Source organism: Ambystoma mexicanum, chromosome 1q, assembly GCF_040938575.1.
Source record: "Ambystoma mexicanum isolate Mex_15411 chromosome 1q, UKY_AmexF1_1, whole genome shotgun sequence".
NCBI lineage: Eukaryota > Metazoa > Chordata > Amphibia > Caudata > Ambystomatidae > Ambystoma > Ambystoma mexicanum.
The window spans coordinates 563,404,081-563,427,636 of NC_090922.1; the positions used below are offsets into that span (position 1 = coordinate 563,404,081).

The 23,556-nt window shown below is 44.6% G+C and overlaps 1 protein-coding gene across 1 annotated transcript in view; it reads left to right on the top strand.

Annotated features, from left to right (window-relative positions):
• Window positions 1-22,218, top strand: part of LOC138521699 (apolipoprotein C-II-like) — a 50,469-nt gene extending 28,251 nt beyond the window's left edge. The window contains exon 4 of the mRNA XM_069634718.1: window positions 21,966-22,218. Within this exon, the coding sequence (XP_069490819.1) occupies window positions 21,966-22,053 (88 nt within the window). The 3' untranslated portion in view covers window positions 22,054-22,218. The remainder of the gene's footprint in view (window positions 1-21,965) is intronic.
• Window positions 22,219-23,556: the final 1,338 nt, after the last annotated feature.

Below are 23,556 nucleotides of genomic sequence, written 5' to 3' on the forward strand. Positions count from 1 at the left end.
CACCCCGCAAGGAGGGATTCCTTTCCATTGTTTCCAGAATTTAATGAATGTATCAGAGAATAAAGTGTCACAACGTGTCCTTCTTCAGGACTTAATAAGGGCCACACTGTAGGACATGGTTCATTTTTTAAAATCTTCTCTGTATCCACCTTCTCGATATGCCTTATGGTGATAATACCTAATCTCTTTCTGGCATGTGAGGGTGGCTCTGGACTTCCCGCCGCTCTCTGACTACGACTTGTTCTTTGTTTGTATGTCTTTCTGTTGTGAGCGCCCTGAGGCCTTTGGGTTTGTGGCGCAATACAAAAATATAGATCGGTAGGCCGTTAGATAGACAGATAAATGGATGGATGGATGGATAGAAGATAGATATAAAGACAGATAGATGTCAAGCAGCCACCAAAGACAATATTCCAGGAGATGGACCTGCAACTCCTACACATCAATTAGATCTATAGGCGCGATTCACGATGACTGACATAATTTAAGAAAGCACAAAGGTTTTGTTTTTTTCTCTTGAAAGATTCAGTGAAATGGCCAAATGCGACCTGCACATTTGACGGAAATATATTAAAATGTCGCCTCCAGAATTCAGACTGCCGAAAATTCCGGCTTTTTTTTCAACCCCCCTTACACCACATATATATGTGGGAGGGGTATGGGATATAATACAAGTATGTGGGGACTGGAGGGGGGTCTCCCCCGCATATATATGTGGTGTAAAGGGGGGTTGTAAACATTTTTTTTTTTAAGTTGTCATTGTTGGCCGTTGGACTTCTGGGGGTCGCAATAATCACATAGATCCCATTTGACGGGGGCTGTACACCAGCGAAAATGCTGCACTAGCTGGCCCCCTTCAATGCAGTAGCGCTTGGTGCCCGAGTGCAAAATATTTATATTATCGGTGCCCACAACTACACATTACTGTGAGGGGCAGTTACAGGCCTGTCAGGGTGAAATGTATAAAAAAGTGAAAAGAACATTTCTATCCTTGTCTTAAACTAGGGCAGCAGCAGGCATGGTCGCAGCAGGCATAGTAGCCGCAGGCATGGGGTTGCTGTATTTTCCCAGACAGTTCGAAGTGAAGCCCATCTGTGAATCAGGGGCCGCATTTTCAATGCACTGTAATCCATCCCTTCCTCTCCTTGGCTTGAACAATTCATGATGACGTGCACGTTCCGACATTCCGATGGCCTTTGTGATACCGCAACAGCTTTTTCTAAAGCATTGGCAACAGAATTCTTTTTGTGAATCAGCCCCATTTCAGCCCCAATCATGTAGAAATGTAAGATTAGTGTTCATCTTCAATGGTGAAAAATGGCAGGAGGAGAAGCAAACAGACAGTGAGCAAAAGAGAGAAAAACAAGATGCCTGCACGTATGCATGCACGTACATAAGAAAAACACGACAAAACGAAGAAAATATATGTTTTTTAAAAACAATCCTAAAAACACAATCCATACCCCTGTTTTACATTTACCCCCCCCCCCAAAACCTCTTCAACCACCTCCCCCTCTGGTTTCTAGCACGGTAATGCTGTGGATTCCGAGGGACTTTGAGGATTAGATGTGGCACATGCGGCTCTTTTTAAGATGGTAGCTTTGGCATTGGCACTGTGGAGGCTCAGCCATTGGGCAATGTGGTTGCTGGTTGTGGTGTGTACACAAACACTGTGACAGAAGGTCTGTTTGTACAGATAAATGTAGGAGGCTATGGTGAAAGTGTGCTAGGTAAGGGGCATCCATCCTATTTGTATGCATACACTGCACGCACTTGCTTAACATTCGTAATATACATTCCCAGCTGCTTTTGAGGGATAACCTTTCCGACATTTGTAGTACATGCATTACAGTGGGAAGACTACATTGTGAAGTGTACAAGGTATGGGGCAGGCATCATGTTGTAATGAATGCAGTGTGTGCATCATATGCTATGATGTACTATGGTATTTTGTGCCATGTGTATAGCACCTACATACAAGTGTGTGAAGGCACGCTGAGGAAAGGGAGGCGGAACTGAGGCCACACAGAGACATTGATTCCTCTAGGCCAGCTGAAATTGAGAGTGCACAAGTGAATGGGAAGGGGGAGGGCAAAGTTCAGTACATGGGAACAATAAACAATAGAAATACATGCAACTACGGCCGGTGCTTGCAAGGGCAAGGATAAGTGTACACATCAAGTGGTGGCTGGACTGTTAGGGTTATAGAAAACAGTTCCCAAGTGTGGGGGTTGGCAGAAAGCCAGTGCAGGGATGGAACTTTAGGGAGGGAGGTGACCTGGGGCAAATCATATAGGGTTTGTAGGAAACCAGTGCACAATACATTTTAGCCAGGAAGTGAGCAGGGAAGAGGAGGGGAAAAACAAGAAGCACACAGAACAGGTTTTCAGGTGCTTTTAGACCCTACGATGCTTCTCCTCAAGGACCAGGGAGACAGAGAATGTGTTCCACAGGGAGGCCCCAGCAGAATAAACAAAATCTGGTTGGGTGTAGAAGCAACTGACCTTGAGGGAGTAGGAGGCAGATGAGGGAAGAGCTGGAGCAGGCAGATATTTAGGTAGTGAGAGTGCAAGGTATTGAGGTTCCATGGACCGCAAGGCCTTCTGCTTAATGCAAATGCCTTTTATTTTATTGGTTGCAGCCACTGAGAGCTATTGCAGACATTTTAGTCCTGCAGAGATACGAACCTAGCTGTTGAGGCAAAGGACACTTATGCATTAGTTGCTGAGGGCGCAGAGTGGAAGCTGTCAGATTTAAAAAGAGCCTGTGGCAACAGTGCAGCGTACAAAGCACCACAGCAGTACAGGCACTGACCTTGTGGAAAGTGACTGTAGGTTTGAAAGATACATTCAGTGGTGGCTTTATTACCTTCTTTTTACGAGTTATGTAGTAGCTGGGTTAGTGGGGAACAATTTTGGTAGCATTGACGGAAGGAAAGAACACAGTTCCTGTTTGGCTAATATAGTGTATGATATGGGTAAATGAAAACGTTGCAAGCACATACCAAGAAATTGCCACTTAATGGTAGGAGATGATTTTGTTTCATTACTTTCTGTAGTGAGGCTGGACGAGATGGTAAGATGCACAGTTTTCATAGTGGGTGATCGCTTTGTGCTAGATCTGCTCAAGTATGCCGTGGAAAGAGGCCTTAACAGCAATTTGAATTTGGACGAAGTGGAGGCTTTCTGGTGCAGTGTTGCAGTCCGTACCTTCGACCATTTGCTTGCAGAATGTCAACGAGTGGCCACTTTAGGTACTGTAGACATTGTGGTAGTGCACTAAGGAGCATTGCTTTGGGGTTCCATAGCTTGTGCAAGTGTATACCGTCAACTGAAAAAGATGATGAAAGAAGTGCAGCAAATTTTTGCCACTGCAAAGGTGCTTTTCTCATATATACCACTAAGTCCAGTATATAATTATTCCAATGAATGCTGTTGGCAGCCACAGATGGGAAGGCTTCTTATCAACAGAAGCATGTGTAACTTTTTGCGTGCTGCTGGGATGTACTCCTGTGAGAATGACAACATTGGTTATCGATATGTGCCCCTTCTCAATGGAAATGGCATGTCATTGTTGCCCAGTGGCAATGACATTTGGTTTTCCAATTTACAGGTTGCAGTGAAGACTCTATTGTAAGAATGTGAGGTCCAGTGTAACAAATAAAAACAATTATAAAAGTTTGAAAAAAGCGTTGTTACTGTGGAAGCTGTTTTAAAAAATAACAATAAATGGCTTTTTAAGAGCCACCACTACAAAGGACATCCCCTACCCCGGTTGACATTTATTCCCCTACTCCCGTGAGCGCTCGCCTGGAAAGGTCCACGGACATCGCAACATTTGCAGGGTTGTACGTGTGACATACGCCCCTTTTGCACATGGCCAAATTATATTTGGCACTGTGGAGAACATGGGATTAGACAATAACGTTTCTGGGTGTGCAGTGCACACACAGACTGTGGTATATGGTATATTTTTCCACCTAAATGCAGAGGGTGAGCTTATGGCTGTGTGTTGTACAAGCTACAGGGTATGCTTTCTGGATGAATTGCACATACATTGCTTGACAGTGAATGGAAAACAGAGTCCGGTGGGAGTTATGTGTGGAGTGTATCATGTAGGTTTGTACGTGTATGGAGCACCTACAATGAAGTGGTTGATTTTGGTTTGTGTGTGTGTGTGAGACTTTGGTGACGCGCGATCACGACAATATTATTGTTGTTGATTGTGGAGGGACAAGTGCACACCATGTAACACGATCTTCAGTGCTGTATGTGCTAAGGGATGCAGTAGGCCAAGTAGTGCTTCTGTTTCCGATATCCTGCATCATTTTGTATCCCATTATGCAGACACCCATGTAGGTGCGTTATTTTTTATTTGGTCCGTTTGATAGTGTTTCTTTCTTCCTTACTTTAGTTTCCCTGTATGTGCCTCTGTTTTGTATGCATTGTGGGTCTTCATATGTATTGTTTGTACTAGCATAAGTCTGTAGTAAGTCTTGAATTGTTAGCTAGTTATTACATGTTTAACATTACACAATCACCCCTGACATCTTGTTACCAACATTATAAACACAACCCCTTGTAGGCACTTTTCATCAAAATTAATTTCACATGTGATGTCATCAGTGATGTCATCAATGACATTTGTGACATCATGTTTGATGTCCTGGGTGTTAGTTTTTGCAGTGCAAAGTGGTGGTTATGGTTGCATACCGTACCATAATTTACGAATTTCTGGGTTTTGTAGGTTTTACCTGTAACCGTAACGTCCCTGTAACAACATTTTTCTGTTGAGTTTCATAGTTATTTTTAGTAGTGCAACTTAACCATAATGTCCCTTTAACAGCATTTTTTGTTACTATATATATAGATATATAGATATATATAGATATATGTGCAGATTATAAAGATTGCCACCACTTCTAGTCTCTTTACGATGAGTGGATAAGAAGGAGGCAGTGCAGTAAACAAGAAATGAGATTAGAAAGAAAAGGGCGTGTGTCATGCAAGTCACTGTCAAGAGGCGTGCGAGAAGCTTGTTCCAGAGGGTGGGAGCCAGCATGGAAATAGCCCTTACACTCTTGCTAGCTCTGTGACCGAGGACCAGCACTAAGCGTGTGACAGCAAGCACAATGAATGTCTTGATAGGAGCAGGCTGGAATGAATAAAAGACTGGAAGGCATGGTGCAGAGAGTGGGTTCAACTGATTTCAGTACTAGACTGGTAGCCAGTGGTGAGAAGGCAAGATTGATGAAATAAGATTCAGCCTGTGACCAGCAAGATGAAGCAGGCCACTGAGTTGTGCACGATCTGCAACATGCTTTAGAAGAAAAGCAAGCAAGCCCATGTGGAGTAAATTCATGTAGTCAAGGCTGAATGAAATGACAGTCGTCGCTGCAGCTTTTTAGTTTTGGCTGTTAGGTAGTGCTTTAGTGCCACCTATAAGCTGAAACTATTGAATTTGAGTACAGATAGGGATAAACAGCGTGTAGGTGTTATTTACTCACCCATTCAGAAAACATAGCCATGCTAATCATCATGGCCATTCCCACCCACTACCTGCCCCTTCCCACCCAAAACACAACCACCTGGGATCTCTTTGAGCTAGCAATAACAACAAAGTGTGCGCTGTATTATTATTTCTAAGCTTTCTTTTGAGAGTTAATGGCATAATTGCAGCTGCAAATGAGCTCCCTATGTAATAACAATTTCTTAAACATGTTTGCCTACAGTCACTTGAATTATAAGCAACATCTTTCTCCTCCCCCTGTTCCTTGAACTGAAGTCCTGTTAAAACAAGCATTGGAAACGTCAAGAGTGTTGGCATGTGTATGGGTATTACATAGGCATTTGTCGAGCACTGACATCATATGCCCATGTGCTCACAACATTTTTCTAGCTGTTGAAATCTTATGGCCGGTTAGTTCCATAATGGCAATGCATGCCAAAGGACTACCCCATGCTGACACAGAAGCCAAAACTGATGGCTTTTCCAATGACCATTGAGAGGATGGGGTCATGAATAACAGGTACAGAATGTAAAAACACAGGCAGTACTTTGTGGTGACAGTGTGAGCTTGGCATTCAATTTGAAGCAAACATATTTAAGAGATGAAATAGGCATAGCCAGCCACCTAACTGAAAGGTAGAGAGATGGCTGTTCCCAGCGGATTTAACTTAAGGTGTGCATCCACCCTCCGATCCAGAGAGTGCAGAGAAGCAACTGTATACGTCATTAAACCCCACACCCTCACCTCCATCATACTGGAAGAACAACAAGAAGGTATTATGCCTGACACAGGGTATAATCCCAATACCTCATCGAAGATATGAAAGATGTTATGCGCTCAGACACCCTATCAAATGTTTTCTAGAACTGATTAGCTGTAAAGAAAATGTGACAGGTGCAAAGTGATGTCATGAAGGGAAGACATGATGATGCACTGAAACGTAAGAAAATGTAAAGAATGACGTTATAACTGAAGAAGCACAGTAAACATATATACAAGTGATAAGAGACCATATATACAAAGAAGATAAATAATAACCAAATGTAGTAAATGTATATACACAGAAACGCAAGTTAGATGAGCCACGTCAAAGCTTGCAGCAGTAGATAAAATAACAGGGGTAAAGCGACCATGTTGAAAAGATGGACATCGGTTTCGTATAATAGCAAACTGAAAATCCCAAAGAGAGAGACCAAAGCTGCAACGCTGGCAGGAGCTGGAATACACATTTGTGCAAGAATAAAGAATATTTGTTTGGCTAAGGATCAAGGAGGCCACAGCGAGAAGCAACTGAAGGGTAAAAAGGGAGTCAAAGAGGATAAGCCATGGACATAAGACATATTTCTCTTAGATTAAGCAAAGGAGTAAACATTTGCGAGTGCCAAGCAATAGACTATTATCAAATGAAGAAAAGATTTGCAAGACAGAGCAACCAAGTCTCCAGAGGTCCGAGAGAATAATGACACCCAGCATAATTAAATCAAATAGCAGTAAATGAAAGGGCAAAATTGACAAAATCATGGTCTCCTTATACGTGGTGTAAGACCAGAAAACAAGGCTTATTCATAAAGCTCCAGATGAAGATAGTGATGTACCTTAACTCCCCTTAAAGTTACGGACTAGAGGACATGCAGCAATGTCAACCACAAAGAAGCCTTGGCTGAGGGCCTAACCGATGAGAGATGGTAGGCTTATTGGCCAAACGGGCAGATGTCTGACAATGTTCCTCGCACCTGGGTTTAGTTTTGCTTACGTGCTGCTAACAAGTCGAATGGCCATGGTTGGGAGTGAATGCCAACCAATCATGAGGGCTCATGAAATGGAGAACATACATTGTTGTAGGGGCCAATCCGCTGCTGTTATTCAGCTATAATATGTATTACATGTAGTTAGAGGGAAGTTTATGGCCTATCAGACAAGGGGCAGTCAATGATGTTATTAACACTTAGAGAAGCTATAGGTATGTATGTTCCCCTAACCAATCCCTTCACCTGATAGGTTTTATTGTTTGCCACATAGGATGACGTCATAGCTGAAATACTTCAAGGTATAAAGCCTTTCTGTAATCAAAATATATGAGACTGTGTATGCTTTGACTTGGTATGCTTGCCATGTTTCCCTACTTTATTGAACTGATAATAAAGTAGTATTTTGCCAGGTGCTAACTGCACATTTTGGTAGTGCTGAGGATGGGTCAAGTCCAGACCCTCAGATTCTTGGCGTCTTCCACCATCATCCGGAAGACAGCAGAATTTCCTGTGGAGAGCGGAAGTACAACACACGGTTGACCAGAGACGGTGGGCCTCTTTGAAGAAATTCCTCTCCGGTCCCCCGTAGGCACCTCGTGGACTGAAGGTCAAGTGGCCGATTGGGGAAGAGTCTATAATGAAGGGCTCAAAATTGCAGTTGTAAGTAGAAACATCGAAAGTGGCAAATAAAAGAGCAGGGGCCATATTGCATGTATTAACATATATAGTGGTGAATGTAACAGGATTTATTTAAGTAGAGATACCTCGATACCTTCCTTAAGGAGGGAGAAGGGACTGCACCACACTACGGAGCCAAGTATTATTTAAGGGATTCCTGAAGCTAAGAACCAAAGAAGGGTGTGTGACACACTCCAAATTTAGTAAAATAGAGATGAGATACCTTTACTAAGAGACAGTGAGGAAGAGGATCGTAGAAGAAGTGTGCACATTTGTTTGGGGCTTTAAAAATTTCAATGTAAAAAGTTGACGTGTTTTGTATTAGTTGTGATAATATAGGTTGAATTCTGAAACTATGAAACAATAAATAATAATACATTCAACTAGTTACCAGATTCTAATCCAATCAAATCATACGAGGCTAGTAACTGAGAAAGACTAAAATAAAATTGTATTCTTAGAGCATTAATAATAAAAGCAGGGTAGAAAGAATCGCTAGAATTATAAAAGAAGAAACAAAAAGAATATTAATATACAGGCTTGTAAATTGTTTGGAGAATATTTCTGATATATGTGCTTGCCCAAATTGATTGTTGCAGCATTAAAGTAACTAAAAGAACAAAAGAACTAGTCAGTATTGACAGTTAAAAACTACTTGTCACTATGGGGGACCTGTGCAAGACATTACCACGATACACACACCCAAGATTAATAAATACCATGCTGAATGGGTAAAAGGCATAGCTGACAAGATGTTCTTCCCTTGGCCTCAATGGGGTTCTCTATCAAGAGCAGTATTACAACACATTACAACATACTTATATGCTGCATTCTCAGGGAAAAAGTTAGCCACTTTAGAGTTATGAAAAATGTATCTGAGCGAGAGAGAGGACCCGCCCAAGAAGGAGCGTATGATTAATCAGCATAAGGAGGAGGTCTTACTGCCCCCAGGTTCCCTTCTTTACCTGAAATCGGTAGTGCAACTGAGGACAAACAGGGAATTTATCCTCGGAAGGAGTTAAAGGAAGGGGCGAGGTATGTCAATCCAACATACACATCCCCCACTTATAATAGTGGGGACAACATGGAAGAAAGCAAGATCAAAAACACAAATATATGTCCACATGCGACAAGGAGCACAATGAGAGAAGGGACATACAGATAGAGATAGACGAGGAAGCCAATCGACAAAAGGGAGAAAAAGACAAAGCAAGTGTAATGAAAATAGTACAGAACGAGTGGATGGGAGGATAGATACTACTCAAATTAGATGGACAGGACATTGACGATGTTAAAGAGAGGGAAGAAATAGAGGAATAAGAAAAGAAGGAAAAGGAATGAGGAAAGGCACACAAAGAAGAGACAGAAAAAGAGAGGAAGTGAAGGGAAGAATGAAGAAGGTATGAAGAACAGAAGAAAGAGAAAGAGATAATAGAAGAGAAGAAGTGTGAGGAAATACAAGTAAAGAGATTGAAATAATATATGTTGCAAAGAAGGTGAGAGGAAGAAGAGAAAAGGGAGATGAGAAGAAAGGAAGAAGAAATGAGTAGGAGTAGGGGACACAGGGATGACAAAATAGATCACATTGTTAATAGATGTATAATACCCATTGAAGCAGGACAGCGATGGGAATACGAGAGAGGATCGCAACAGCCCCGAAGGGAGCTGCATGAGATAATGAGGGTACAAACATGGGCTGATGAGCATGAGACAGAAGGCCTAGGGAAAAGGATTGGGGATTTGCATAGACAGATTAGAGAGAACAGTGGTTACAAGACCAGAGGGAGTACTGAAGAAACTCCACTGAAAGAAACAGGAGGTATATTGGAGGACATAATGATGGACAAGCATAGAATATTGTCCCTGAGCAGACTAGATCTTGATGACGAGGAAGGGGATAACAGCCATATTAATTGGGGTATAATTATGTCAGACGAAGAAAGGGAAGAAAACAAGAGAGCGCGAAGAGAAGGTACATGCAGGTTTTCAATAGATCCAAACTTAGAGAAAGAGGTAAAGAGGTCAGGCTTAGAGGGCCTAAAGGAAAAAACATCAGAACCTACACCATATTCTGAACAACCACAAGCACGGATGCGTTGTGCAGGGGCTATGTCCTCACCGTATGTAAGCAGATTGAGGTAATTGCCAGGACGCAGATGAACGGGTGAAACTAGCCCCACCTGGAAGACAAGGAACATAGGTGGATATGATTGTAGACTAGGATTTACACAGTTTAATAGAGAAGGGAGAGGATGGCCACAAATGGATAATGAACATTTTAAGTATAAATTACCTAGTTTGCCTGCAGGTGCTGGAAAATGGATTCATGAGTTAGAAAGAATGACAGTGGGAATGACATAAGCATTGGGTGACATAAAAGACCTACTAGCAGCTATTCTAGGGGAGAGAGCAGGTGACATTTGGAGACAAGCAGGATATGTGAGTGTCACAGCACAAAACACGACACGTGATGGAGCACCATTTAACAATTGTAGAGCAGATATATGGAGGGCTCTCAGAGTACAATATCCTGATACATCAGAAATGAGAGCGATCATGACTAGGAAAATGGGAGAGGACGAATATCATGTTGCTTTTATTCAGGAGATTCAGGAACGCTGGTGTCTTCAGATGAGAGAACCATGGATAAAACATTAGCAATATTTTACCATATTCTGTTTCAGAAACTGCCAGTGCAGAGGCAGATAAAAAAACAAGTAAGGATGGAAGCAAAGCCATGGCCAGAAATTTTGTTGACTATCAGACATCATTTTCTTTGGTTACAAGAAAAGAATAAGAAAAAATCTGAGAATAGAAAGCAGGAGGAAGCAAAATTGGTTCAGAAAAAGTTGTCAAAGTTCACCATAGAGGGAGCGGTATTGACGAGTGGTGAAGGCGTGCCCACACCAGAAGTACAGCCAGCGCAGCAAAGCAATGCAGGGTACTCTATAGATCAAAGTGGTACAACGTTTGGCCACGAGGTAGGTGGAATGGCCTAGAGGACAAGGTGGATTTCAAAACCCTCAAGGGGGAGGAGTATTTAATGGAGAACAACCTCAGCAATGTTGGAACTGTGGGAGGACAGGACATATGGCCGAATGTGTAGAAGTAGAGGAGGCATGCAACAGAACTGGCAAGCTCCAAGAGGGGGATGGCCTATTCTCCACAGCATAATACTGAACCACAGGAATATTATGCTCAAGATCAACCGCAGTATTAGATATAAGCACCGCAAATATAACAAACACAGCAGATCCTTATGCAAGCACAATTTCCACATGGGCAACCACAGCAAATACCCATGTAGAGACAAGTACAGGCGCAACAACCCCAGTATGGGCCGATGCAAACAAGCAATGGTGCCACAATGGAAGGCAAAACAAGGATATGGAGGGTGACAGTAGTGGGAGGGAATCCTTTTTCTGTTACAAGTGCAGAGAAGATTCCGTCCAGCTAATGACAACTTTAGGAGAGAAAGGATGCAAAGCAGACAAAGAGAAATTGCAATACTGTCAAGAAGTGGTCCTGTACATAGGACAACTCATCTCTCAACAGGGGAGAAAAGTGACACGTGAGAGAGCAGAAGCAATCATGAAAACTCCAACACCTAAGACAGTGAGGGAAATGCAACAATTTGTTGGCCTATGTAATTATTGTAGGGCCTGGGTTTTTGATTACAGTACATATATTCAAGCACTTTTAAAGGACTCAAGGAAGCACAGATTGGTAAAAGTAAGATATCATGGAAAGATGAAATGACTGAAGGATGTGAAGAATTAAAAAGGGCAATTTGTACATCCCCTGTGTTATGAATACTGGACTATAATGAAGAGTTTTACTTATTCTCACATTAAAATGGAGAAGAGATGACAACAGTACTCACACAAAAGATGACATTAGGACATTGACATAAACCATTACACTAATATAGTGGGATTTTAGATCCAGGAATGAAAAGACATTACCCTTGCGGGTCATGCCCCTGTTTTAAGGGCACCTGATTTCAGCTACCAGTTTAGGTGTGGAGAACTCAGGTGGCCCCAGGTGGAGAAAATATATTTTTCCATCATATGGTGTCTTAGGAAGTTGGGGTCCTACCTCCATGGGACCCACTTCATTGTGTATGCTCACCCTAAGCCTTTGAAGTGGTTGGTGGATATTAAGGGAGAGAATCCATATTGGCTCCGGTGGTTCATGAGTCTACAGGCCTTGAACTTCACTATTGGGCCTAGGTCAGATCCCAAATTGAGCAATTCTGATGGGCTGTCCAACTCGGACAACCGACTTGAACATAGTACCCATCCAGGGGTGGATTAGTTCCCTCTGTCCCACGTCTGGGGGGGAGGTGCGAGTGTTAGAAAATATTTCTCTTTACTGCAGCTTTCCTTCCATTTTAATGGATCCCAAAATGTGTTACTTTTTTTTTTTATCCTGACCTGTATTTTCTACAGTGCAATGAAGTCTTAAGCTTCACTACACTGTCTGTTACTCATCTGTTATGGGGAAACTGGCATGTCCTACAGGCTGCTAATACTGGAAAACATTGTTTGCCTTAGTCTAGTAACTTAGTTACTACATTTAGTAACTTGTTATCACTGGTGGTAACTTTTTATTTGTTTATTTATTTATTTATTTGTATAGCACGCAAAACCCAGAGGTATCTAGGCGCTTAAACTTAAGAGATTGGTTTCAGTGCTTCAGGTTACAGAATAGGAAGCTTAAGAAGTGCATTTCAACATGGTGGAATGTGCAACAGTAATACATCATATGCAAAGTGCAAAAGAGAAGTACATGGTGATCACATCCATTGAGCCTGACCCCATGTTGCAGGGCGGCAGCAACACACAGATGCAAAGTCAAATCAGAGGGCAAATACATGGTGCCTACCCCATGTTGCAGGGCAGCGGCAACACACAGATGCGAGAGTCCAGCAATAGGCAAATACATGATGCCTACCCCATATTGGAGGGCGGCAGCAGCACACAGATGCAAAACTTAAATCAGCGGGAAAATACATGGTGCCTGCCCCATGTTGCAGGGTGGCAGGAGCACACAGATGTGAGAGTCAAACAATGGGCAAGTACATGGTGCCTACCCCCTGTTGCAGGGCAGCAGCAGCGCACAGATGCGAAAGTCAAATCAGTAGTCAAATGACTGGTGCCTACCTCATGTTGCAGGGCAGCAGCAGCACACAGATGCGAAAGTCAAACAATGGGAAAATAAATGGTGCCTACCCCATGTTGCAGGGCGGCAGCAGCACACAGATGCGAAGGTCAAATCAGTGGGCAAATACATGGTGCCTATCCCATGTTGCAGGCTGGCTGCAGCACACAAATGCGAAAGTCAAATTAGAGGACAAATACATGGTGCCTGCCCCAGGTTGCAGGACAGTAGCAGCACACAGATGCGAAAGTCAAACAATGACCAAATGCATGGTGACTACCCCATGGTGCTGGGCGGCAGCAGCACACAGATGTGAAAGTCAAATCAGTAGGTAAATACATGGTGCCTACCCCATGTTTCCGGGCGGCAACAGCATGCAAGTACACATTCATTAGGGGGCACTATTGGCTTGGAAGAATGGGATGAGGTGAGGGGGAAGGTGAGGAACATCAAGGGCAAGAAATGTGGGTTGGGGTCACACACAGCATCACAGGTACCAGGGGGGGAGTAGGGGACACACACAGCATCACAGGCGACCAGGGAGGGTGGGGGCACGCACAGCATCACAGGCAACCATGAGGGGGTTGGGAGACACACAGCATCACAGGAGACCAAGTGGGGTGGGGGACACACAGCATCACAGGTGACTGGGGGGATTGGGGGCACACACAGCATCACAGGCGACCAAGGGGTGTGGGGGGGCACACACAGAAACACAGGCGACTGGGGGTTGGGGTCACACACAGCATCACAGGTGACCAGGGGGGAGTAGGGGGCACACACAGCATCACAGGCGACCAGGGAGGGTGGGGGCATGCACAGCATCACAGGTGACCAGGGGGAGGGTGGCACACACAGCATCACAGGCAACCACGGAGGGGTTGGGGGACACACAGCATCACAGGCGACCAGGGGTGTGGGGGGCACACACAGCATCACAGGTGACCAAGTGGGGTGGGGGGCACACACACCATCACAGGCAACTGGGGGGGTTGGGGGCACACACAGCATCACAGGTGACCAGGGAGTGTGGGGGGAACACACAGCAACACAGGCAACTGGGGGTGGGGGTCCCACAGAGCATTACAGGTGACCAGGGGTGGTGGTGGGCACACACAGCATCAGAGGCGACCGGGGGGTGGGAGGCACACACATCATCACAGGCGACCAAGAGGGGTGTGGGGAGCACACACAGCATCACAGGTGACATGGAGGGGTGGGGGGCACACACAGCATACAAGTTGCCCAGTTTATGGGGGCACACACAGCATCACAGGTGACCGGGGGTGGGGGCACACACAGCATCACAGGTGACCAGGGGGAGCGGTGGGGGGCACACACAGCATCACAGGCGACCGGGGATATGGGAAGCGTACCTGAAGTGGTCAGGAATCAGACTGGAGCCTTTGTTTAGGGCCTTGGTTGTATGGGTGGCCCCCGCCTCCCAGTTTCTGCAATTGGCCCTAAAGGACCAAGGCAACCAATGGGAGAGGGAGCCGGTGCTGGCTAAGGAAGTTAGCGTGTTGTAAATTGTGCAGCCATCTTGGAAAGGCCAACTGCAACAAGGCAAGATACAGAAGTAGATAAAGTCAGAAAAACCCAGAAAATGGGTTGTGCATGGTGAAGGAGAGTGTTGTTAATACACTCCGAAAGCTGCAAGCATTCAAAGGCACATTTCGATCAGATATGATATGTTGAAGTCAGCACGCCGGCACATTACAGGCCGAAATTCTAGTGGGCTTAACCAAGGTAATGCTGGCTGCCGATGATGAGATGCAGACAGGATGAAGGGCTGCAAAAAACAGGGACAGCAAGGCTCCGTCATAACGAGGTGTAGAAAGCAGGAGAGAATGAATCCAGCCCTTGTTGAGGGCTGTGGTTGTATGGGCTGGCTCCCGCCTCCTGGTTGCTGCAATTGGCCCTCATGGACCAACACAACCATTTATCATTGTACAATGCATCTTACAAATCCGTACAATGGGGTACACTTTGGTTTTTGCCCTAAGCTCACTCAGAAGATTTTTGCTTAGTTTAGGTGAACCAAATGAACAAGCTGGTGGCAGTAGTGACTTTTTACCATAATTTTGTGCTTTTTATTTTAGCCTTACCATGTTTACCACGTTTGGCTATCAACTGTGGCTAGTGATGAAACATGGCCTTGCCACAAGTCTTTTCGCTTGTCCTTGGGCCATCTTGTCTTTTAGCCTTCTTCCTGGACTTTTATGACCTTCCAGTGCCCGGGAAAGCAGAGACTTTTGGTGGGCTACTGGAGGGCTATCTGTGTTTGCTGGCAGGATGTGGGCAGGAACTGTCTGGTCCCAATCCACAAACTAGTTTCAGTGTGTCTGAGTGATATGCATGAGTGTTCCCGCCAGGGGTCCTGATTAGACCACTGCTGGGCTGTGTGTGGAGGCTAGTTCAACTATTGGCTAGTGGGAGTTTCTGCTCTTTCCTGGCTTTTGGGATATGAAGAGGACCCCTGACCCACTAGAGAGAGATCCTGGAAAAATCTGAAGGAGTCAAGACTTCTGTCCAGCTTTGAGATCCGTGAGGAGACTGGTGACCTGTCTGAAGGCCTGGCGATCAACTTCTGCTGCTGTCCTAGAAGAGCCCTGTCTTGCTATCAATCTTCAGCAGTCCTGCAAAGGAGCTGCGACCCGTCGAGTAGAGGAAACATCCATTCCTGACGTCTGTTCGGTACCATGCGAAGAAGAGCCTTCAGAAGTGCTCCGGGACCAACCAGTAGCTGATCAACTCTGAGTTTGGGCTACCATGCTGCTGGCTGATATCACTGTTCTGAGTTGGGTACTAGAACTTGGAGGATCCTCAGCTTGTCCTACAAGAATTACCTCAGCAAAATTTCAGAGTCTTAGCATCAAATGGAGCTGAGATAGGAAGAAAGTCTGACTGTGACAGGTGAGTCCCTTCGCGTCGCTCTGCTGTGGTGACCACCATCCGAAGCAGCTCACCTGAATCGAGTCCAGTCCTGAGAGGGGTCCTGCATCATGTTTTGCTGCATTCTTCCACCGAGAGTCCATGCATCAGCCAAAGACACCGACCAGAGATCTGCTTGAACCTGAAACTCCTGCAAATCAAGGGCTGAGGCTGATGGTGGGAAAAGAGACTTTGTACCTTCTTCCATCGACCTGCCAAGTCCTGTGAAGAATAGGAGTACAGTGGTTTTTACCTGCCTCTAAACTCCCATTAAAGGTTTTTGCTCACTTTTCTAAACATTTATAACACTTTGGCTTTGCCATTGCTTGCTTGCACAAGCCTTCTGAAAGTTGGGGACACTTTGGTTAGTTAGTATGACTTGTCTTCTAACCCTTAGAATTGTTCACTGGACCCAAGAGACCCTACCTTCATTTTGTCCAGCGTTACAAAGTGTGTCAGAACATTTCTTGAACTTTTGGGCATAAGGCCCCATACAAATTAGGGAAGGACCTTTGAAGCTTGGGCTCATTATCTGTGGACCTGTAGTGCCTAATCAAATCTCTACTTTCCTTTATAGGAGTTTGATCTGTATTATGCCCTACTCTAGTGACTTTATATATGTATTGTATTATTAGTGTTGTGTGATACTTACCTGTTAGAAGTCATTTTTCATAGTGTTGTTTGGCCATAAATAAATAACTGTATTTTTATACATATTGTCTAAGTGTAATTTGTGACTCCCATTGTGTGTACTCATTGTGGACCCTTTACAAGCTCGGCACCTCTTGAGACTAAGCCTAGACCACTCGTCACTGCTACCTTGAACTAGTTTGACTACAGTTTCCAGAGTTGTCCCTGTCACAATATAGGTTGGCCTTCTATACATTTGTCCCCCAGGTCAGAGTATAGAAAATCAGTCCTAACAATGCATACCTCAGCCATGCATCAAAATGAGCCCGTTGCAGGCAAAGATGAGATCCAGTATGGGGCCTGCCAAGTGGATGAGCAAAAACAGTTCAATCTCGATAACAAAGGAATATTTGAATTGGTATCCTGAGACACCCCTGAGGGAGCGGTAACTGCAATTCTAGAAATTAATAGAAATATCTTGATAAGTCATGCACAGATATTAAAATAACACGTAATCCTAATGAGCTTTACTCAATAATTACTGATCATTTATTTGAATGGGTCTGCAATTTAAAATCTTGTACTTACTCATATACTTTTTGATCAGCTGATTTGAAAGAAATTAAAGGCAATAGCAACTGACTAATGACTGTGTACTAGAAACCTGGGCAACTTTACGAAAAGCAATTGCCAAACTTTTCATTCTAACATCTGTGGAAAAGCAATTTGATGTATGAAGCCTCTGCTGCGCGACACTGGTCGGCAAATGAATCTCAGTGAAATCTGAAATCAAGAGCCAGGAAGTGACAGCACCCTCACTCCCCTCCCCCATCCATTTTCATCCCTTAACTAACTCCTCACTACTAATATATTGCATTCTTACACTTCTCACACTCCTTCAGATCACCAACCAGATCTAGTGAACTTAATAGATTCAGATCCTATCCACAACATGTTGTGAATTTCTGCTCTCCACAATCCGGGGGCTGCCCATATCACCAACTTCCCCAGTCCGTACCAACCACAAACAACATAGACGTTTTCATATCGACATACTGGTAACGTGTACTTTCTGACCTGAATCCATCAACACCACATGTTTCTGCACCTGTCTTCATGCTATCCAACTAACACACCCTGTCCTCCTTTCTTAAAGAGCCTCGTGCATCGAGGCCAACATTATTGGCAGAAGGGTTCTACATAAGACCTCCTAACATATGTACCATTAAACGTGCATTAGGGAGTTGTGTTGCATAGCCATCAATCATATGCATGACCTCTTTGAGGTTAAATTTCCACTTTTCAAGTATGAAGGGTGAGTTTATGTCCTACTTTCCATGTAGCTCTCAATAATCCACACAAAGTACCGCATACGTCAGATCCAACACCTTTTGATGTTCAAAAGATTTTCTGGCAGAAATGAAGGGATGCCATAGGAGTGCCAGAAAAGTGTGTGTCCTATACACATAGGGCATCAGAATGGGCGTCATAGATGGACACATTCTGGAGCCCGGCCACCCCTGTGCAGCAGCACAAATCTGGGGATTGAAGAGGATGCTCTGTGTCTTTAAGGGTGCATCGTGAATTCTCATATGGGGATGCACATTGGTGTGTGCAGAAAATTAAAACCTTTCCCTTTGCCTGTCGGTAACAGGTGGAGGGGGATGAGCAATGCAGGCAAGAGTCACCTTCCCCTGAACCAATTTGTAACAGGTGGAGGTGAGTGAGCTAGAAGGGTGAGCAATGGAGGCAAGAGGATATTCCCAGCTGACAAATCCTGCCCTCCCCTGTGGCCCTTTCATGCATTCATTTTAAGTGTAACCTCGGCGGCATGAACCACTGCTGCCCCACTTGCATTTCTATCCCTTGAACATCGATTGAAATATTTGTAGTTACTTTGTTTTCAGCCTTTGTTACATGTGCTCTCTAAATTCGAGTAACCTGGAGGGTGCTGGGAGCCACTCATACATTACTGCTTGCTGTGCTTCTGGAGCTTATTTGTGCAAGCAAGTTGGCCTGCTCATCCTTTATGCTGTACATTTTGTGGAATAATAAATATTATAATTATCAAAAATCTCAATTCCAATGATATATCCTAAAAAAAAATGAGTCCATATCTGAATAGGAACCACGCAATTGATCCCTAGTACTAGCACCCTGTGTCTACTATAGCAGCCTGACCTAGGTCTAAACAGGTCTCCATTACAAGTGCAACTAATTCAGAATAAAGCAGCCAGGCGTATTCTTGTACTCAAACCATAGACCGTATTTCTTCATCTCTGAAATCAGGATCCTAAATAAAGTAGCACATCTTACCTGCCTATCCTCTACAGCAGGTATACCCCCCTCCCAACCCCACGAAAGACCCACAATCCACCCAAAACAACAACCTGACCTTGTCACATTACAACAAATAGACATAGGACCTCAATGGTTCGGTCGCTATAAAGACCTAAATATTGCTATTTGTATTTTATTTATTTGTATGGTGCTCCAAGCCCATGGGCATCTGGGCGCATTTCAAGGAGGTAGTAGTTTCCCCGAACTTGCAGCCAAATTATGGAGCACTTTACCCTTACCACTAAGAACTGAACATGCCTACCACCCATTCAGGAGGAACGGCAAAACTTGGCTCCTTGCCCAAGTATTTTAGATACCCCTCTGTCCTACGACCCTAACCGCCGGCAGCTCTACAAACTGTGCCATATGTAAGAAATACACTCCTGTAATTATATAATCTCTACCTGTAAATTCTGTAAATTTGTATCTCAGTCAAATGTATATTTTGTAATTTGTGTAAACTTTATTCATGTCACTGTACCATCTGCAACCTTCTATGTAAGAAATGCGCCCAGTTGCCCACAGGCTTGGAGCGCCATACAAATAAGTACATACAAATACAAAGTGTTGTAGTGCTCAAATAGATTTGTACACTATGGGCATCATCATGAGTTTGGCGGTATCCCGGCTGTTATGCTGCCCAAGTGTAATAACGTTAGCGCCAACCGGTCCGATCACAGGTTGGGTGTTAAAAGTCAATCACCATTACCCACTGGATCCATTGTACCCAATGGGGAATTTCAGCACAAATTCTGCACGCTAATACAGCCGGCAGCAATTAAGCCAAAAACAGGGAGCTAAATGGGATTTTCACCTCCAGAAAAAAGCTGGAGGTAAATCAGCCGATTTAGCGCCCAACTCATGTTAGGGCCAGCCCTTAAATGCAGCGTTAATACCGTTATTGCGCATTTAAGGGCTACCGCCCAGCTCGTGACGCGACCCTATATTCTAGAAGAATACACCAATTTCACCTTTTGTAATATGGTTTACATGTGAATTAGTTATTTCTATACTCATTTTTTAAATTTCTATATTGAGTTTTATCAACAACGTTGTTTCTTCTTTCTCCTTTTCTTTTGCTTTTTAACTAATGCCTTCACATGGTGCCACTTATACTATGTGCAGTAATAAGCCATAATTGAAGCTATACTGATTTTAATGCCCCGAAGAAGCTCTTGTGAGACCCAAATAGGCGTTGGCCACGCTTAGCACACAGCAAAGTGATTTTAAGCAGAGATTAAAAACAGCAATATTTTAAGACACGAATGGTTACAACTACTTTTTATTTTTAATTTAACGTTTTGAATATTTGAGTAATTTATACGTGGACCAATTCGTTATGGTCTCAGAGGAGTGCTCTACGAGGCCACAACTCTTGGTAAATCGTGTCACTATAGAAATAAAACAGTAGGCAAATTGTTTAGTCGCTGGGTTTATCACTGTAACAGCACACATCAAACATCACAGGAGGCCAGAGTGTGGATCTCACACATCCCTCCGACTTTCATTCATTATCGAGTCCATTAGCCATAATGTCTGCTATAGCAGTGATCTATAGCAAAGGGTTCTATAACCAATAATCAGCACCTAATGAAAGGGAGACAGGACACTGCACAACGGCTTCAATGTCTGCTCTGTAGTTGAGAACCTATTTACTAATGTAGCATTTCTAAAGAGAAGGGCAGTGCTAGGTCTCTAAAAAGTCAAATTTCTGACTGCACCTCCTCAGAGGTACTCTGCCTTTCCTCTCCTTCCCCCAGAAGCTCATGGTATCCCAAGCTCTGGTTCTCTCTAGCTTGGACTATTGTAACAGCCTCTTTCTAAATCTACCTACCTCTACTCTCCGCCCTCTGCAACTAATCCAGAACAGGACTCCGAGACTTGTCCTTGGCCTCAAGCCCTGGGATCGTATCTCTCCAGCTCTGAAATCTCTCCACTGGCTCCCAGTGGATGCATGGATTCAATTCAAAACCCTCTGCATTGTCCACAAGGCTTTCTGGGGCCTGGGTCCAAAATACCTTCAGCTATCCCTCCGCAAATACCTCCCCTCTCGAGCTCTTCGCTCCTCTACCTCCAACTCCCTCAGGTTCAGTCGTTTCTCTAAGACACGAGCTGGGGGTAGATCTCTGTCTTCGGCTGGGGCCTCCCACTGGAACATCCTCCCATCCACTCTAAAACTTGAGGAGAACCATCTCCGGTTCCGGAAGCATCTCAAGAACTTCCTCCTTTCCTCTGCCTTTGCTCCCTCTCTCCCCTGCTGATCTGTGCTCTCTTGGCACCATGCACCTGGCCACCCTCTGTCCTTTGGACCCAGGTACCTGCTCATCCTTCCACCCTCCCGCACTGCCTCCGGGCCGGCCCTTGCACTGGGGTCTGTATCTGTACCCATACAGCCGCCCCCTTTTTCTTCCTGCACTTATCAGACCTATCCTGTCTGCTGCCTTAAACCTAGCACTTGCAAATTGCTGGCTGCATTACCACTGTTTGTTGCCTTTATTATTTATTTATTGTTATTTATCTGTTTCTCCTCTGCTTCGCACTTTCCACCTCTTCCCCTTCCATGCACTTTTCCCCTCCCCCCTCTCCCATGCACTTGCGCGTTCACAATGTCACTGGGCCTAGTAAGATCGCTGTTTTGTTCTCCCCTGTTCCCCTCCCTTGCCTTGTCGCGCTCTGAAACACTTGTGTACAAGCGTGATAGAAATAAAATATCAATCAATCACCTCGCAGAGGCCAAGCGGTCTCTGGTAAATGGTGAAGACCCAATGAAGCACCAGCATTTCACCAGTCATCAAGTCATGAGTCTTAAGGCAATGCCACTGAACAGTGAATGATGTCATTAAGATGGCATTTAAGGTGTGGGGCAACCCCTGCAGAATGATAGAGTACAGCTTGACTGCGGGCAACTTTAGCGTGCTTTCATATTTTCACGCAGTATAACTTTCGGCTGTTTTTCCATACAGGGGCATTCTCAACAAAGGTACCAGTCTCTTCACAACCTACACCGACATCCTTGGCGACCAGGTCATCCACTGGTGGCACGAACTGTGAGAAGGCCTCGTGAATGGGGCATCCTCAGCTCCCTGGCCCCACCCCTTCCTGTTCATCTGAAGACATTTCCCATTGCCTTTTATTTCTATTAATGAATGCGATTCTTGTATTATACCAGTGTCAATGTTTAAATGACTCATTACAGCAATAAAGAATTCAACAGTGGGGATGTTGTGCTTCTCTTTTGTGGGGGAGCTGAGAGTTCATTACTGGTGATGCCAACGAGGGAGCTCTTTAGTGATACGCCACCTACAGGGGGCAGTAGTGCATTAACCAAGAAGGCACTGGTGAGCGCTTCACCTGTATTCGACATGTAGAGGACATAGAAAACAATGTGCAGGTTCTCTACCTCCAGGGGGGTATGGCGGGTGATTTCCTGCTATTCTACCCAGAGACAGTGGGTAATGGAGACCTCTTCATTGGGTCTCTAATCACAGGTGGCACTGAATATGTTTTCGTTAGAGGCTTAGCTGCAGAGGGCATTGAAAAGCTCTTCACGGCAGTCTAAGTGTAGATGGCACTGGACAGCTCTTCAGTGGTAGTCAAACTGCAGTGGGCACTGGAGAGGTCTTCACTGTTAGTGCAACTCCAAAGTTCCTTGAGGAGTTTTGAACTCATAGTCTAGCTACAGGGGGGCACTGGTGAGTTCTTAACTGGTAGTCTAACTGCAGATGGCACTGGAGAGGTCTTCACTGTTAGTGTAACTTTAAAGTTCATGGAGGAGTTTTGGGCTCATAGTCTAACTGCAGACGGCACAAGTGAGTTATTAACTGGTAGTCTAACTGCAGAGGGCACTGTAGATGTCTTTGCTGGTAGTCTAACTGCAGATGGCACTAGAGAGGTCTTTGCTGGTAGTCTAACTGCAGAGGGCACTGGAGAACTCATCATAAGTAGTCTACAGATGGCACTGGAGAGGTATTTTCTGGTGGTCTAACTACAGAGGGCACTAGAGAGGTATTTGCTGGTAGTCTAGCTACAGAGGGCACTGGAGAGGTATTTGCTGGTAGACTAGCTACAGAGGGTACAGAGGGCACTGGAGAGGTATTTGCTGGTAGTCTAGCTACAGAGGGCACTGGAGAGGTGTTTGCTAGTAGTCTAGCTACAGAGGGCACTGAATAGGTCTTTGCTGGTAGTCTAACTGCAGAGGGCACTGGAGAGGTCTTTGCTGGTAGTCTAACTGCAGACGGCACTGGAGAGGTCTGTGCTGGTAGTCTAACTACAGAGGGCACTGGAGAGGTCTGTTCTGGTAGTCTAACTACAGAGGGCACTGGAGAGGTCTTCGCTAGTAGTCTAACTACAGAGGGCACTGGAGAGGTATTTGCTGGTAGTCTAGCTACAGAGGGCACTGGAGAGGTGTTTGCTGGTAGTCTAGCTACAGAGGGCACTGGAGAGGTGTTTGCTAGTAGTCTAGCTACAGAGGGCACTGGAGAGGTGTTTGCTAGTAGACTAGCTACAGAGGGCACTGGAGAGGTGTTTGCTGGTAGTCTAGCTACAGAGGGCACT